Source organism: Mesocricetus auratus, unplaced genomic scaffold (genome assembly GCF_017639785.1).
Source record: "Mesocricetus auratus isolate SY011 unplaced genomic scaffold, BCM_Maur_2.0 Super-Scaffold_100004, whole genome shotgun sequence".
Taxonomy (NCBI): domain Eukaryota; kingdom Metazoa; phylum Chordata; class Mammalia; order Rodentia; family Cricetidae; genus Mesocricetus; species Mesocricetus auratus.
In genome coordinates, this window is record NW_024429189.1 from 41,950,859 (window position 1) to 41,968,655 (window position 17,797).

At 40.0% G+C, this 17,797-nt stretch overlaps 2 protein-coding genes across 5 annotated transcripts in view; one reads left to right on the forward strand and one right to left on the reverse strand.

Moving 5' to 3' along the window:
* Positions 1-17,797, forward strand: part of Scrn3 (secernin 3) — a 65,197-nt gene that overhangs the window by 33,821 nt on the left and 13,579 nt on the right. The gene's annotated exons all lie outside the window — the stretch shown is intronic.
* Gpr155 (G protein-coupled receptor 155) overlaps positions 1-17,797 on the reverse strand; it is a 42,106-nt gene that overhangs the window by 3,446 nt on the left and 20,863 nt on the right. For 3 of the 4 annotated variants that reach the window (XM_005065153.3, XM_040745589.1, XM_005065152.3), the window contains 8 exons: positions 15,053-15,137; positions 14,877-14,967; positions 13,117-13,327; positions 8,531-8,635; positions 7,592-7,728; positions 5,770-5,865; positions 3,520-3,584; positions 2,174-2,311 (listed from right to left, as the gene is read on the reverse strand). In XM_005065153.3, coding sequence (XP_005065210.1) covers positions 2,174-2,311; positions 3,520-3,584; positions 5,770-5,865; positions 7,592-7,728; positions 8,531-8,635; positions 13,117-13,327; positions 14,877-14,967; positions 15,053-15,137 — 928 coding nt within the window. Of the gene's footprint in view, positions 1-1,553; positions 1,741-2,173; positions 2,312-3,519; positions 3,585-5,769; positions 5,866-7,591; positions 7,729-8,530; positions 8,636-13,116; positions 13,328-14,876; positions 14,968-15,052; positions 15,138-17,797 lie in introns of those variants that run through there. The other variant, XM_013121748.3, reaches the window with a different exon arrangement.

The following is a 17,797-nucleotide window of genomic DNA, read 5'->3' on the forward strand; positions in this document are numbered from 1 at the left end:
TGTAGCTCCAGCTGCAGGGGATGTGACACCCTCTTCTGATCTCCAAAGACATGCACACAGACACATGCACATTCATCAGATAAAAAACAAAACAAAACAATCTTCTCCGGGAGGCGCGCTTTGATTTTGATTTGCTTCGGGTTGTTTAATATTTGTCTTCCTAATGCGAATTTGGATTGCTTAAGCATGAGCAGATAAAGAGAAAGAAATGCAGAACAAGAGAACCAATTGCATGAATTATGAACATTTTCCTACAAATGTGCACGAGCCAGCAGGAACCTCTGCAAGCGTCAATCAAGCTGTGAGATCTACAGTGCTCGACAGCAGGAAACGGAGGGTGAAGAGCAAGATGAAATGACAAACAGGTGTCAGAAACTTAGAGCATTTTATCACAAATACAAAGTTCCACATCTAAGAATTAGAAAAAATTCTATTAGATAAAATATCCATGTTCGAGTCAGTGTCTGGGTCTTTTTAATGTAGAGGTGATACCTTCTGTCCCAGTCAGTAACTGAAGATATTTGTTTCTTGATTGCTGTGATCTGGCAGCTGTCTTAAGAGCCTATGTAATAGTACAGAGTGTCAGAGAATGTGACAGGGGACAGGCTGCCGATCCTGGAAAGGAGCAGGAATCAGCTGGTTTATACCAGCTGGTGCCCATTCAGCCATCTGGGACCTGGTAGCTCAGCAAATGCTAAGAATTCTGCTTCCTGACAGTTGGCAAGCACGCTGTGAATTTTCTTAAAAGAAAAGTTTAAAGCGATGTTAAACGGTTCAAACTATCCATAGGCAGTGTCCTGAAATTGTGCTCAACCTTTCAAGGCAGAAAAGTCACTTTTCTCCAGAGTTTATCATTGTCAGTATTTGGGCAAGGCTCATCATAGACATCTGCCTATCAAAGTAAGATTTTCCTCTGTGGTTTACTTATTATTGCTTTATGTGTGTAAGTGTTTTGCCTGCATGTATGTATGTGCACCGTGTGCATGCCTGGTGCCCAAGGAGGCCAGAAGAGGGAGTTGGATCCCCTGAAACTACAGTTACAGAAGTTTGCGAGCCACTGTGTGGGTGCTGAAAACCGAGAAGCTGGATCTCTGCAAGACAAGAGCTTTCGATTGCTGAGCCATCTCTCCAGGCCCCGGGGAGGTTTGTTTGTTTGTTTTTTTCTAAAGAAAAGGAAATCTCAGGTTTTAAGAATTGAACTTGCCAAGAAGTGCTGTCTGGGGAGTTCTTTTTTTTGTTTGTTTGTTTTTGTTTTTCCACTCAGGAGTCTCTTCCCACTTCCTCTACCAGGCTGTATTGTTCTGGTTGTAAGGGCATGCATGTTGAGTATAGTGGGACAGTGCTTAGAAATGAGCCACCTGGAATAGTAGTCTCCAAATCTTTAGAAATACACATAAAAGTATTAGGTTCTTTATTTTTAAAAAGGATTTATTTATTTGTTTATTTATTTATATTATTATTATGTATACAGTGTTCTGCCTGCATGTGTGACTGCAGGTCAGAAGAGGACATCAGATCTCATCACGGTTGTGAGCCACCATGTGGTTGCTGGGAATTGAACTCAGGACCCTTGGAAGAGCAGGCAGTGCTCTTAACCTCTGAGCCATCCCTCCAGCCCCGGTTCTTTCTTTCTTTCTTTTTGCTTTGTTTAATTTCCTCTTTCTTGACAACTAAAACTATGGGCACTGTAATATCTGATTATTCATAGTTCATCGTTTCCTGCTGCAGCATATTCTGTACCTTGGGGATTAGAAGAATAAATATGATGTCACAAAAATAATGACTAGGACTTGAGGTGAAATAAATATCATAGGATTAATTAAGAGGTAGAAATTTCATCTCATTCTCTTGACAGCATCGCTAGTAATATGAATGACATAGCACTAGGGATGAGAACATAAAACCCGTGCTGAATCTACTGGTTTTCAGTGCTCTGTGACAGACACTAATGGCCAACATGAAGAGTGTTAAAACCCTGTCACACTGGATCCTTTTACAGCTCACATTTTATATAGAAACCAGGAGCTAACTGATATCAAAGGTAAAAATCAAAGTGATATGTTATTTTTATATCTTATTTCCTAAACTATAAACTTACCCACAGCTATCAGTTTGTTAAAACCTAATCTTAGTAACCTGCAATCTGTGTTTCTGAATGCTGTGCCAGCTTTACCTTCTTTCTCTGACGATGTTTCGGATGCAGAGGTCACGGTGGTAATGTACAAACTGTTGACAGGTCATTTTTATCTCCTCAGAGACAGGGGACTCTCTGTTTTCTGCCGTCTCCTTATTGTTCCACAGGAATTCAAGCCTGAAAACCAAAATTTAAGCGGGCTGTTTCTTAAGGAAAGAAAACAAGTATGAGAAGATCCAACCTGCCTCACCAAGTAGCTATTTCAAATCCACTCACCAAAGCTGTCACCAACACCCGGATGTCATTAGTCTCCAAACCAGAAACATCCCTGTTCTTCTACACATGCTCTGTGAGCAGATCAGGGTGTGGCTGACCATTTTATACACTCTCTAGACATGCTTGACCCACTTCAGTTTCTACTAAGGTATTTCTTCTGTGTTTGACCTTTTTGAAACACAGACATAACTTACAAACTCAGCCGGATGCCTCAGACTGCCTCAGAAACCAAAACCAAACCAAAACCAACCAAGGTAACTACGTAAGCATTTTATTCACCATTTCCACCATTAGTAGCACAGAAACAAATGCCAGAATCTGGAGTATAAGGCAGCCCGTTTTGTCTATCCAGGCAAATATAACAATTGAGTTGGCCAACATTATGAAGCTGGCAACTAAGTTGAGTGGCTTTTCTATTATATTTTTCTTTTAGAAATGATGATGACCCTTAGCAATGACATCTTAGTGAAGATAAAGAATGTGATAATGGCGGAGAAGGGACAGACACTATTAATTGGCACTCCTTATAGAGTAGGTAGCTTGAATTCTATCAGCATTTCTAGTGTCTATGAATTTTCCCTTGAGAGAAAATGAACAAACATTTTCCCCTGTTTCTCTTTCCACCCCTGTGTTGAAACTTTTACCTTGTTATTTTTCACAAAGAAACCATGATCTTAATTAAAAGAAACCTTCTTGGAAGCCAGTAAAACCCCAAAGTTGAGAGAACCCTTGAATTTTCCGTAAACTCTTAGTTTTATAGAAAGAGAAAGCCTATTGTCAAAGGAGAAAAACAGTCAGATGCAGACTATGATGGGGGAACACGCCACCTACTACTGCCATTTCCAAGTTTCATTTAACTGTAGTTAATAGCATAGACAGAAGTCAGTGCCCATCAATTCTTGTTAAAATGCAAATTGCATTGCTGGATTTATAATACTTCTAATACTTTCTCTGCAATTATTTGCAACAAATCCGTGATTCCACAGATAACCTTTGTGTGGTATTTATGGTCTCCTAACAGATATAAAAGTATAAAGGTATCAATATTTTAATAGAATGGCCTTGTCATCGCCCTTAGGTACATAGGCTTATTTCAAAACTGAATTTACCTTCTTTTGAAAGGTAGGATGATTAAATGTTTGTCCAAGCCGAAGATTCCAAAGGAAATAAATCCCTAGGGGAGAAAACAGTTATTCTGTCTGAATTTAACAGTAAAACCTTAAGACAGAAATGAAGACATTGATAGCAGAGGAAGCAGCTGACAGTGGGCAGAGCAACGTCTTAAACTCAGCATACGAAGCAGACTTAAAGGTCAGTGCCTGCAGGCACACATGGCACCCCGCCCGCCCGCTCCTTGCCTCTTCCCAGTCACTCTGTCCTAGTGACGATGATGGGTGCTAAAAGCCAGTGCTGAAGAACCGCATTTGCACACCAGCTCCCTAAAGGAGAACCACAGTCATTTAAAGCCTACATTTTTTGTTCCCCCTTTTTGAAAAGGAAATCTCTGTGGGCGTGTGTGTGTCTAAGTACTTACTATTTTTCTGTTGAAACTTCATAAATATAATTAAGAAGGGCTGTGATATCTAATTGTAATACAGTTAGCACTATGTCGTAGATATGAAAGATCCCTCAAAGACTTACGTATTGCGAGCATGGTCCTTCATGCACTGATGTGTGAGGGTAGAGGGTGCACTTAGCAGTGGGGGGTACATAGCTGGCTCAGTTCTGAGTGGCTCAAAACTGCTTGGGACTCAGTGCCAGGGGATCCGACACCCTCTTCTGGCTCCCCAGGCAACTGGACTAATACGCACATACCCCATCTTCCCCAGACACACCATAAGACACACGCACACATAATTATACGTTTTTAAATACAAAATAGTACAAAGACTTGATCGTCCTAACTACAGATAGTCAGACGGGAACACCGCACCGCACCAAGTCCTTAAAAAGAAAATAGAATTGGAGTGAGATTGTGTCTTCTCAGGCCTTTGAGCCACTTGAGACATAAGCTGTGTAGGCAGCATTTGAAGTGTGACATTCCTGCCATGACAAAGCCCTGTGGAATGGAGCTTGCTTGGTTCCTGCCCTAGCATGGCTCAATCTGGAGTGGGCTCTCTGAATGTAAACTGCTAAGGGGGACTGTGAATTTTCAGCCTAGTATTCTATTCTTGGCTAATGTCAGATCCTAAATAGTTTCACAAAGTGAGACTAGTATCAGATGGCTCTGGGGTGCCCATGTGTGTCTGTAATGAACTAATTACATAATGTGTTTCTTTATACTTTGCTGGTTTTCTTCCAATAACAATATCAAAACAAACAGGAAACACTTTGAGTGGTTAGTGGAAGGCAAAAACATGTAGGAGCAGAAACTGACAAATTATAACGATCTTATATGGCAAAATATTTCAAATTTAATAAGCAGTGATATCCAACACAGTATTTTTTAAGTTAATAGTTTATGAATATCCTCTAATAAAAAAGTAAGGGTTCAAATTGGGGGTGTGGTTCAGTGTAGTTACATGTACTACATGTACTAGTATGCCTAGTATGCATAAGTGAAAATTTGATCCCCAGCACCTTAGAAAGGAAGGGATAATAAAAGCAGGTTGAAAAGATCAAATTTTGAACTTTGCATATAAAGTTATTTCCCAAAATTTAAAATGTTATTTTTCTTTAAATAGCTCCCTTTTGTCCCAAATGCTAGGAATTAAACCCAGAGCCTTCTAAGTGCCAGACATTAAATACCAATTTTAGTAGTAACAAGAGAGGGGGAATGATAGTATCTAATTTGTAGGTATTTTGGCATTTATATGAGATGATGAACATAAAATCCTTAACAAGAGTTGGTACATGGTAGACTTTTGAAGAAAGGTTACTACTGTTTCTGCTGAAATGTATTTATACAACACATGATTTTTACAATACCAACTTAAGTACCTGTCATTCAAAAACCATGTGATATTTAGTAGTGTTAAGTGGTCAAACTAAAGGTTCAGAAAAGCACGTGGTTATTTTCCAAAGTGAGCTGTGAAGATCATAAGGAGTTTAAGAAGGATTTGGGGACATCTTGTTCCTACTTAAATCATTATTCTTCATTTCAATGCTAAAGCAAAAAAAAAAAAAAGACTTTGGTATTTCTGGTTGAAACACTCAGCATACATTTTGATGACTTCAACCACTATAATAATTCATCTCTACAGGGAGACAGGCAGCAGCTGTCAGCTGCCGTGCGTACCAGCAGCTGATAAACAGACTGAACCCCTTTGATGTCCAAGAAAACAACGTCTGCACCTCACCACCCCGCAATCAACTCACTCAAGAAAACAGAGCCCTCTCAGCTCCCAGTAAATAAATACCTGGCCAAAGTTAAACACGGCACAGAAAAACTGCAGTTCCACATAGAGTCGTCCAGTCTCGTGGTTGAACAGCCACCACAAACAACTAGAGAGATTCTGTAAAGGGAAGAAAGAGGAGCTTAAAAATTAGACACGAGAATCGCTTCTCTCTACCCAGCGCACAGTGTGATGACTTCTCTAGCTAATAATTAGGGGGGAAAGACTGAAGGGGAAAAACACCGAGAGAATGTAGAAGCTTTGTCTTTCAAACAAGAGGTTTCAACCTCTCCTCTTGACAGATGCCATTCAAACAGTGTCTATTCTGATTAAATTTGAAGCAAGAAGACATGAGCCATAATACAGGAGCTTACATAATATATCAGGCCTGCTGACTAGCCTACACAGGATGAATTTTAAAATTAGTTTGACACAATAAAACAATTGTGTCACTAAGCAGCAGTTTTTGGCAGCAGTTCTTAGTTTTTGACTTTAGTTCTTAGATGGCCGTCAAGTGTTGCTGGCTAATATCATGCTACGTAATGAACGTCCAAGTGTGAAAAGGCTGCAGAGGCTTCTGGCCCATCTCCCATCTCTAGGGAGTCACACTTGAACCATTTTAAGGGATTATGTGTAACAACTGATAATTCACAGATGAGGATAACAAATAAAACCCCTTCTATAATTAAAGGAATGTACACAATAAAATAAAGCACTGTACTTATAGCATTGAAAATCCTTCAGTATTTTATGCTGGCATGAGGACATGCACTACCCCTTTGGAAAAGAATCAGTAGAACACATCTGTGTCATAGAAATGCTTCTAGATTTTGATGCAGGGTTATCAACTTCGAAGATCTACTAATAGGAAATACAAATGTCTGGAGGTGTTTATTAGGGCATTTTGAAAAATTGTGAACAATTCAAGAAGTACTTGAATAAATTATGATGTTGCTTTTTGTGGTTATTTGGAAGTAATTTAAAACAATGACTTTGAACACTTCAGTCAAGTAGCCTTGTTTGACACAGGTGAAAAAAGCAACACAGAAGTCTGACTGTTCTTTTACAATCATGCAGTGTGTGCTGAAAAATTAGTAGGCAGGGCTGAGGATAGAGGCCAGTAGTTAAGCTTGTGATTAACATTCATGAAGCCCTGGTCCAATCTCTAGCACACAAAAAAAAATAATAATGAAAAAGAAAAAATTAGAAGGCATTAGTGTGATGGATGTTTTTCTTGTTCTTTCTATAGTTTGAAGGTTTTCACAATTAAAAAATTTAAAGGTTTATGTGTATGTTTTCATATATGTGGTTTTTGTGCCACCAACGCACTTTTATTTTTAAAAGTTTATCTGAGAGCCTGGCTGTGGTGGCACACACCTTTAATCCCAGCACTCAGGAAGCAGAAGCAGGAGGATCTCTGTGAGTCCGAGACCAGCCTCGTCTACAAGAGTTAGTTCCAGGACAGCCCCCAAAGTCACAGAGAAACCCTGTCTTGAAAAACCAAAAGCAAACAAACCAAACAAATAAAAGTTTATCTGAAAATATCTTTAGAGAGATAATTTAGCTATTTGTCCACTGTCAGGAGTAAGTAGTCTTGCATATAGCATGGAAATACCTTGTTTTGACAAATTCCAGGTTCAAGAGTATAGAATGAATAAGTGATTGCACATACAACAGACCATTGGAGTGACTGGGCAACAGAATTAACGATTCACTCCTTGCTCCATCCCTGTGCCTCAAACACTTAATTAAATGTTAAAATTCAGATGACCTAGCCACCATACTTCTCTGAGAGAAGCCAATAATTAAAGACATAACCCCAACTCGAAGCAGAAGAAGGATTTACAGCAAACAGGCCAATGATGAGAAGTAGACACAGCAGGACATGTCGAGTCAGTTGGGGGTCTCCAGTCTGCAGGTACTGCTCTTCCTCCTGGGCTAGGATGCAGCTTTGGGAGTCACAACGACTCACACAGTGGTCCGCTAAAAAACAGTGAGCACAGCTGTAATTATTTCAAGCCCATGATGACATCCCAAGAGAAACAGCACAGCTAAGACTCAGGATCTGACTGTCAGTGACCCCAGAGAACACTCTCATGCTATATGGAGAGTCTCTTTGAAAATTGACAAGCCATATGTGGTAGTTCCATCTGCATACTTAACAGGGGTCTCTGTCAACAAAAACTATGCTATATAATTATGATACATAACCTAGACATATTTTATATAGCGTAAATATAATTTTAAAGATTGGATTAATAAAGTTTTATCTGTGACAAATCCACATGAGCCACAAATACCCTATTATGTCCTAGTTTGACAACCCATGAAACAAATGTACTATTATCTCTTGTATTTTATGAAAGAGCTCAATTAATTAGTCCTGGTCCTAGAGAATAAAGCTAGGGGGGGATACTCTCAGTTTTTAAAAGGAGAAAAAAGGCCAAAATTCGTTAGGTTTTCTGGAGTTCTCACTTCAATTAACCTTTATTTTTTGTTTTGAAAGTGCTGGGGATTGAACCTAGGGTCTCATGTTTGTTGGGCAAGTACTTACCGCCGTGAGTGAAGTTTATTGGGAAATCTATTTTAATACTACCTTTAATAGTTTTATTTTTAAGTGAGTGTCCTGTTTCTATGATTATCACTTTTCCCCACCTTATTGGAAACATATTCTCAAGCCACGTTTTACAGTGTATAGCTTCAACAGGAATTCTGTGCAGTATTCTTTTCGCATAGAAGGATAAAAAGGTTTCTTTTTTCCCCCTCACAGCCCCAGGGCACTTACTTTTCTCAAAGGAAGAAGGCATGGGCCCACTGGCACTTGTGTTTGTTACTGGCTCTACTGATGGACAGCATAGGTCACCATTTCCCAAGGAACAAGAACAGCAACCTAGACAGGGGAGACAGTATGTGAAGGCAGGCCCCACACAGAAATACACAAGTCCAGACGACATCAAGCCATGTCTGAGCCACTCATGTTGTCTCTAGGGAAACATTTTCTGTACGGGCACATATCTATCTAGGTGTGCCTATACAGCAGTGAGCAATTAAACAGTGCCAGACAAATGACCAGCCTCCTTACATTGTCCCCTCACTGTATGAGACAGGGAGAAATGTTTTTATCTAGGCTGCTTCCTCTACACTGTGTTTTGGAAACTAAGAATTCAGCCATTCCCTAAAACACAAGACTTTCATTCATCACTTTCCTAAATACAACTGCTCTGCTGATAACCAATGTCGGCCTTGAAAGCTGCCTGTGACTCGGACTCATGATCTTCCTGGACAAAAGGCACTCCTTTCTTTTTGGACAATTCTTTCCAGTCAGCTGGAAACCCCTTGTGGGCATGGTTGACAGAATACTCTGCCCGGATCATCTTATTAGTCACTTCTTTCGGCCTTTCTATCTCATGAGTCTGGAAGTTTCGGTAGAGGCAATGCTCTACTGTTTTCTTTGCAGGCACACACGGCTGAATCTCCAGTTGGTTGACAGGCAGGCTGGCCTGCACAAGTCACACTGAGATATGCCACACAGCTGTAATTTTCCTGTGTTTGTTTCTTTATTTATTTGTTTGCTTGTTTATATGTTTATTTCCTCAGATAAACACACACAGTGCCCTTAATTTTTTATAGTTATATAGGCCTGGTGCTTCCTGACATGGATTGCAATATTAATAGAACAATAACTTCAGTGATAAACTATTAAAATGTACATGCAAGAAAAATGAGGAATACTTAGGCTTAACCTCTCATTGATAACATACTTAAGTTCTTCTGTGATATTCTTAAAAAACAAAAGGATTTCAAAGCACAAAAGCTATTATCTATAAGTCATTACAAATGTCTTTTTAATTGTAAGATAATAATGCCACCTCAAGGTTAAAAACAGAACCACAGAATAACAGAAAAGAAAATAAATTACCTAGTCTAGCTCTTTTTAGAAATGTGAAGGTTTAAGTAATAAAATTACATAAAAAGATATAAAAATTAAGAAAACACATGAGAGCAACACATTTGCATGGCATACATACAGGAAATAAATACTGGCATGCACACAGACGTGTGCATAAATAAGCAATCATGGCCTCTGTAAAAAAAACTTTGCAGGATCGTCCCTCAAACATAAGGGCTTATCAGTAGCCATCAGCTTTCCCTTTAGTAGACAAACATTTTTTGTTGAACAAACTGGTTTTTTTTTTATCTATTCTTAAGATTTATTTTTTTAATATTTCTATATTTCTGTTTTATGTGCATGAGTGTTTTGTCTACAGGTATGTATGTGCACCAGGTGTGTGCCTGGTCTCCAGGGAGACGGAAGAGAGCATCTGACTCCCGGACCTGCACTGTGAGCCCTGGGCCCTGGGAATTGAACCCAGGCCGGCTGCAAGAGCAGCAGGTGTTCAGCCGCTGAGTCATCTCCCAGCCACACTAACTAAACTCTTGACCACATAACAAAATGCGACCCTAATTTCACACTATTTATAACACAGAAGTCATAGGTCTCTAACAAATGCACAACAAGACACAGAGACAGATGGACTATGTGCAATTGCCCAACTAGAGAAGAGGCCAAGATGGTCATCTGAGGTGTTACATGTTTACACTTCTACTAAAGCAGAAGAAAGCAGGATTTAGGCGGGAAAATAGCCAGACAGACTTTAAAACTTTTTTCCTTAGGAACATGGGTGAACAGGTAATTAAGTATTTCGTGATAGTGTCGGAGAATCATGGCACCCATCTAACTATAATATTACTAAGTATGTACAGTAAGCCTGATATCTCACTAGGAACTGAGGCTATAAGGACAAATCTGAGATGGTATTTACAGGATAGTGGGCCTGTAAACAAAAGCAGTTATAAAACAGTGTGACGAGGGAGGAGGCTGTGGATACAGCTCTAGGGGAGAGCTCTCCTCTAGCATTTATGAGGCCCTGGGTTCAATTCCAGGCCCACAAAAACTGCAATGAAATTAGGGTTATAAACAAGGAGACGAAAGCATAAACACTGCAGGTTTCCTGTGGACATGGCAAATAGCTGTCCCGTTTACAACATAGATTCAAATTCATTTTCTTGCTGGGGATGATAGCAGGGATTAAAGCCTCTAGTTTAGTTTTTTGCTGTTTCTAAAAGTCAGGTGAAAGTCAAATACAAAAGTCTCTCAAAGGTCTCTTACGCCCCTTGTTTAGTGCGTCCCAGAGATGTTGGCCTTCGGTAGCCATCTAAAAAATTCATGGAGGAAGACATGGCAGGCTGCCTGAAGGTGGGAGTCTTCTAGGTCCACCCCAGATCAGAAGGATTTAGAGTATAACTGCAAAGTGCAAAGAAGATGAGAAAGGAAGGAGGCTGGGCTGACCTGAGACGTATCCTGGGCTTACGGAAAGCAGAGTCTAACATTATAGGAAAGACGTTGTTGAGCTTCAGGGTTTTTTGTGGGATTTTTGTTGTTGTTGTTATTGTTTTTGAGACAGGGTTTCAGTTCTGGCTATCCTGGAATTCACTTTGTGGATCAGGCTGGCCTTGAACTCACTGAGATCCACCTGCCTCTACCTCCCAAGTGCTGGGGTTAACAGTGTGCCACCACTGCCTGGAACTTCAGTTTTAAAAGGAACACATTCAAAAGAAGCTTAAAAGAATAAAATTCTGATGATGTCATCACAAATTATCAGTGTGCCCAGGCTGAAGAACTTTGCAGCAAAAGCAGGAAGAGAGATGAGATGACCTGAGTGCCAGTCTGGGGTACACACGGGGGAGGGGAGACCAGGGACGAAGTAGGAATAATCGGGCACTGGAGGGACTTGAGAGTTTGATCTGTGCTGCAGCAGGAGTCTGATGTGACCAGAGCGCCATGAGGAAAGTTACTTGGGCAGTTTCACATAAGCTAGACTGGCTGGCGAGGTGATGGGAAGTCAATGGACTACAAGATGAGATGGAATAAACGAGCATTTTTCATAAAGGCCATTCCAGTTCTGTGGCAATGATTCAACGCTGCCATTCAACACATGCAATGATTCAACCCAGCCACCAACAGCACATAAGTGAATGGTTGTGACTATGTCCTACAACATCATGGATGGGAAACTCAAGTTTCATATAACTTTTAAGAGTCATTAAAACAACAACAGCAACAACAACAAACCCACATCTCTTGGGGGCTGGAGAGATGACTCATAGATTAAGAGCATTGGCTGCTCTTCAAGAGGTCCTGAGTTCAATTCCCAGCAACCACATGGTGGCTCACAACCATCTATAATGAGATCTGGTGTCCTCTTCTGGCCTGCAGGCATGCTTGCAGGCAGAACACTACACATATATACATATTTTTAATCTCTTAACTTCAATATTTTAGAACTGTAAAAAAAAAAAGCTGAGTGGTGGTGGTACACACCTTTAACGCCAGCACTTGGGAGGCAGAGGCAGGCGGATCTCTGTAGACCACCCTGATCTACAAGAGATAGTTCCAGGACAGCCTCCAAAGCCACAGAGAAACCCTGTCTTGAAAAACCGAAAAAAACATTCTTGGGAAACTATATAAAAATCAGGTGGCAAGTTGACTTGGTTTGTGGGCTATGGTTGATAGATGAATAATTTCTATGATTAACCTTAAATTCAGTTAGGCCTTTCCTTAAAATTCGTCTTATTGGTGGCACTTGCCTGATGAAGTGTTGCTAAAGGAGGAGATGCATGTGCTTCATTTCAGGAAGGACCTTCCTTTTCTTCTTCCAAAACTCTTAGGTCAAAGCTGGGGACATAGCTTAGAGGCAGAATACTTGCAGAGTGTGTATGAGGCTCTGGGTTCAATCCCCAGCACTGAAAACCAGCACAGTGGTTCATACCTGTCATCCCAGCACTCAGGAGGCTTAAGCAGGAGGATCAGCAGTTTGAGATCAGTCTTGGACACAGTAAGACCCTGTTTCAGCCAGCCAGCCAGCCAGCCAGCCAGCCAGCCAGCCAGCCGACCAGCCAACCAATCTTGGAAGTCTTAGAATTTAACAAAACATAAATCTCAGATTGATAAACCACTAGAAGAATGAAGATCTAATAAAATTAATCACAGTGTTCAACTGACAAACACTTATAATATTCAGAGTAGTGTAGTGAATTTATATTGAACAAAAACATCTAGTATACATGTGACAGTTTTTGTTTGTTTTAAAATATATGTAGGGTGTCAGGCAGTGGTGGCACATGACTTTAATCCCAGCACTCGGGAGGCAAAGGCAGAGGCAGGCAGATCTCTGTGACTTTGAGGCCTGCCTGGTCCATAGAGGGAATTCAAAGACAGTCAGGGCTACACAGTGAAACCCTGTCTTGAAAAATAAAAAATAAAATCACACACACACACACACACACACACACACAATGTAGAGCTCATACTTGTCTCTGGGATAGAACTTGGGAAGAGTTCTGGTTCATTTGTTGGTGCTGGGCTCTCCTCAAATGCAGTACTTGCAGGCTCTACTGGTTTGTGGTTCTGAGATTGGCCGAAACCTTCATAGTGGCCAGCTTGGGTGGTACGGTTCATGCACATGAGTGACACACCAGCTATCAGAATGCTGCAGAACAGGGTGACTGCTGTGGTGATCATCTGCCAGCATCAGAAAAAGATGTTAGGCTAGCTTTCATAATCTCATCTTAATTCTAGCATAGTAGGTTTAAGAAAACATTCTTTTGGAGAGATGGCTCAGTGTTTAAGAACACTACTCTCCCAGAGGACCCAGGTTCAATTCCTAGCACCCACATAACTGCTCATACCTGCCTGTAATTCCAGTTCCAGAGAATCTGGCACCCACACACATACATATATGCAGGCAAGACACCAATGCATATAAAATAAAAGTAAATCATTTAAAAAAATTTAAAAGAACACTTTAATAGCATATATATCTGTATAGCCTTAAACACTACAGGACAATGTTTCTTCAAAATGGGTAGGAGTATGGAAGGAATGTGATTTACTTGTCAAGAAATCATGGTTTGTCTTTAGTCATACAAGTTTCTTAGATGTTTCATGTAGAGCAAGTAGTTAAAAATACAGTCACTGGTTTTCTTTAAGTAACCAAATGATTTCTTTTTTCTTTAATAAGTGGGATTTAATTTATTTTTTATTTGCATTAGTGTTTTACCTGCATATATGTTTGTGTGGGGATGTTAGATCTTGGAGTTACAGATAGTTGTTAGCTTCCATGTGGGTGCTGGGAAATGAACCTGTGTCCTCTGGAAGAGCAGCCAGTGCTTTTAACCTGTGTCTCCATTATTTACTTCTAAATGCTGCATGTAGCTCAACTATCCTTCAATAAATGGAGGCTTTCTTATCATAATGATTATAAAAATTATAGCTAATATTTATGATCACCAGCTGAATATATTAGTATAAGTCCTTGTTATATATAATCTTGTTTATCCTCGCAAACTGAATTAAAGTTCAAAATTACAAAGCTAAAGGTAAGGATTAAAAATCTTCAGTGGAAGTTTTTTAAAACATGCCCATGGGTCCCATCCCTGAAGCAGTCAGCAAGTCCAATGGAAGTCCTGGTCTATAGCTTCGCAAGCATACTTTCCTCAGATAAGCTTTGTCCTGGACTTCATACTTCCCACAAAAGTAACACATGTGACATTACTGTTGCTACGAAGTTGTTTTATTTTCCTTCAGCAGAGGAAACATAGTTCATAAATGTATCTTGATAAAAAAATCAATTAAGGGGACTAGATAGATAGCTCAGCAGTTAAAAGCACTTTCTACCCCTCCAGGGGTCCTGGCTGGGTTGGATTCCTAGAATCCACATGGCAGCTCAGGACAGTCTGAAACTCCAGTTCCAGGGAATGGACCCAACTCCCTTTGTTGGCCCCATGGTTTCTGTACACAGTCATGTGTATACAAACATTCAGGCAAAACACTCATATACAAAATAAAAATAAATAAATCTTAAAAAATAAAATTAAAAATCAAGTCATAAGCATTTATAAATCTTCTGCTAAAAATATTATACCTCGAGGTGTCATAAGGTATTTTAAAACCACCAACGTCATATAAGATAAATTAAAATATGCTTTCAATTTAATTTTAATATAAGAATATCAAGGTACACAAACTAGCTAAAAAGACATTCTCAAGAATGTCAATAGCCTCTTCCCACCTGCTCTTTTCCATAAAAGAAGGCGGAGTCAATGCTGTCTCCATTGTGTTTTCCAGTTATCAAAAGCACACCAACAAGGAGAGCAGGGATCCTGTAACCAGAGTCATTGAGAAAGACAGTTAATAAGCAGTAGCCGTGTATGGGAACTCCTAAGCAAACAGAGGAAGGCCACTTACCCCCAGCCAGATATTATGATAATTCCCACAGGGATCTGCATGCTCTCTCGCTTTTTTAAAAGAAACAAAGAAACTGCTAGAAGGCCTAGAAACAAGAAAGCAGGGTTGTAAATGAAATGGTTACTGGACATTGAGCAGAAGTTGCAACACTTTACTTTGTAAAAACTGGAATACAAACAGTCATCGTGTGCCTATAGCACAAAGAGGGATGCTCTCGCAGCCTGGACTCTTAGGGGAGTGCCTGGACCCTACCCAGAGTGAAATGACAGACTCTAGATATCCCCTATGTGGAAGGATTTGGCAATAGGGTAGGAGGGTGGGGGGGGGGGAAAGGGGAGTGTGGGAGGAGGGGAGGGAGAGGGAACTGGTATTGACATGTAAAACAAGCTATTTAAAATTAAAATAAAAAATGAAAAAAAAAAACTGTACTTGTGTTGGTTTCCTGGTGGGCCAATTTTCGTTTTGCTCTGTGACTTTGTTTGGCTGGTTTTTTGGTATCAGGTATCAGCTGAACTCCTGCTACCCCTCCTGCTACCCCTCCTCCATTTCCCAAGTCCTGTGGTTACAAGTGTACACTCCCAGCCAGGCGTTGGTGGCGCACGCCTTTAATCCCAGCACTCGGGAGGCAGAGGCAGGTGGATCTCTGTAAGTTTGAGACCAGCCTGGACTACCAATTGAGTTCCAGGACAACCTCCAAAGCCACAGAGAAACCCTGTCTCGGAAAACCAAAACAAAAAACAAAAAAAAACAAGTGTACACTCCCATGCTTTTTTTTTTTAATAGTAGTCTGGGTTTTGTTCTAAATTTTCCTTATAAATAAATGTTGTTTGAATTAATTTTTCTAAATTAAAAATAATTTTGTTTTCCTTTCTATAATCATTTCTTTACTCAAATCTTGTTTTACTGAAGGATTTCTTTTCAAAAGCCATAATTTTTTCCCGTTTATGTGATTAGAATTAAGTAAAATTGGAAAAGTTAACTGTATACAGAACATTTCTAAGAGTGATTCTATTTTGTTGGTGCTAAGAAGTATATACATTTCTTACCCAGGTTAGGTTTTAGAAAATGCCTCAAGTGTAGTTCTGAAGCATCATAAAAAATGATCTAAACAAGCCGGGCGTTAGTGGTGCATGCCTTTCATCCCAGCACTCGGGAGGCAGAGGCAGGCGGATTTCTGTGAGTTCGAGGCCAGCCTGGTCTACAGAGATAGTTCCAGGGTAGCCTCTAAAACAATACAGAGAAACCCTGTGTCAAAAAACCAAAAAAATCTAAACTTAATAGAAATGTGGTACAAATCTAATACAGACATAAATATTCCAAGTTTTTTGTTGTTGTTGTTGTTTTGGTTTGTTTTTTGAGATTGCACTGCTATGTAGCCCAGCTGTCCTTAAACTCTCCATCCTCCTACCTCAGCCTTCTGAGCGCTGAAATGAGACAGGCGTCATGACATCCAGCTTGTTTTCAGGTTCTCGAACTTTCCTTATGCCTGATTCTATCACTTGTACATGTGGCACTTAATAATCTCCACAGGACTACAGAATCTGAGTACTGTAGGTGGAAGGAGTCTCCATTTTAAATTAACACTTTAATTTCATAGGTATGTAAGAAACAAGGTTTGCCCAAGTCACACAGCAGAGGGCAGAGGGCAAAGTGGTGGAGAAACCCAGCCTTTTGAGGAACATGAGAAGTTCTGAAACTGCCCTGGGGTTCCTATGATGTATTTTCAGGATCTGAAAACAATGTGTCTATAAGAAACTTCCAGTCTCTTCAGCATATTTTCAATGATAAACTGTGTCCACCACACAATCAAGTGGTCTCATTAGTCGGAACTTAGATTTCACACTATATATTAGGTTTGAGATAAGTGAAGGCCAGATATTATAGCTTACAGTTCAATGAAGACTTCCAGGGGTTGAAGAAAGAAAGGCAATGAGACAGCCAGATCATAGCCCTGTATGTGTAAGTAACTGAAGCTAACACACAAAAAAGGGGGGTAGAATTCCATTTTACATTTCAAGCTGTGATCTACATTAGCAAAATAAGATCCTGTCTTATAACTAACACTTTAAGTTGGAATTAACATAAACAGGCATGGAAATTTAACACTTTAAACTAGAAGTAACATAAACAGATACTGGGGGTCCTTGAAAAGGGCGTGGCACTCTGAAATGCTGATTCCCTTGCTCTGTGAAGAGGCAGGACTGAGGCAACAGCTGGGACAATGCATTCAGCTCTTGGACTTGCTTCCATAATTTGCAAAATGCAACATTTAAACCGGACCCACAAAAAGATGGAGACATGAACTATTTATACATTTGAAACTGATTAGCATGTGAAGCTCGGGGCTTCACTGGTATTGGATTTAGCAGATGTGTTAAAAAGCAATGGATTTTAAAGGAAAAACAAGACAAGTGCCTGTGCAGATAGGACAGAAATGGTGAAGATGGTTTGTAAACCAATCTGAAAGTGACTGAACATGAGATTTTAGAATACACTAAATGGGTCTGTAATTTTGTCTTCTTAGTGGTAAGCCTAGCCTTTGGCAACTAAGCCATAAAACTGTACTTGCTGTATTTATAATAACCTGGTGATCGCAGGGCATCTTTATTGTACCAGAGAATTCAAAAGTTCTTTAGACAGATCTCAGGGCTTTTTGGCAGACTGCCCTCTTTGTTGCTTTCCTGCTCTCATTACAAATTGCATCTGAATAAACTTAGGGACTAGAGGTCAGTTTGGGCCACCTAT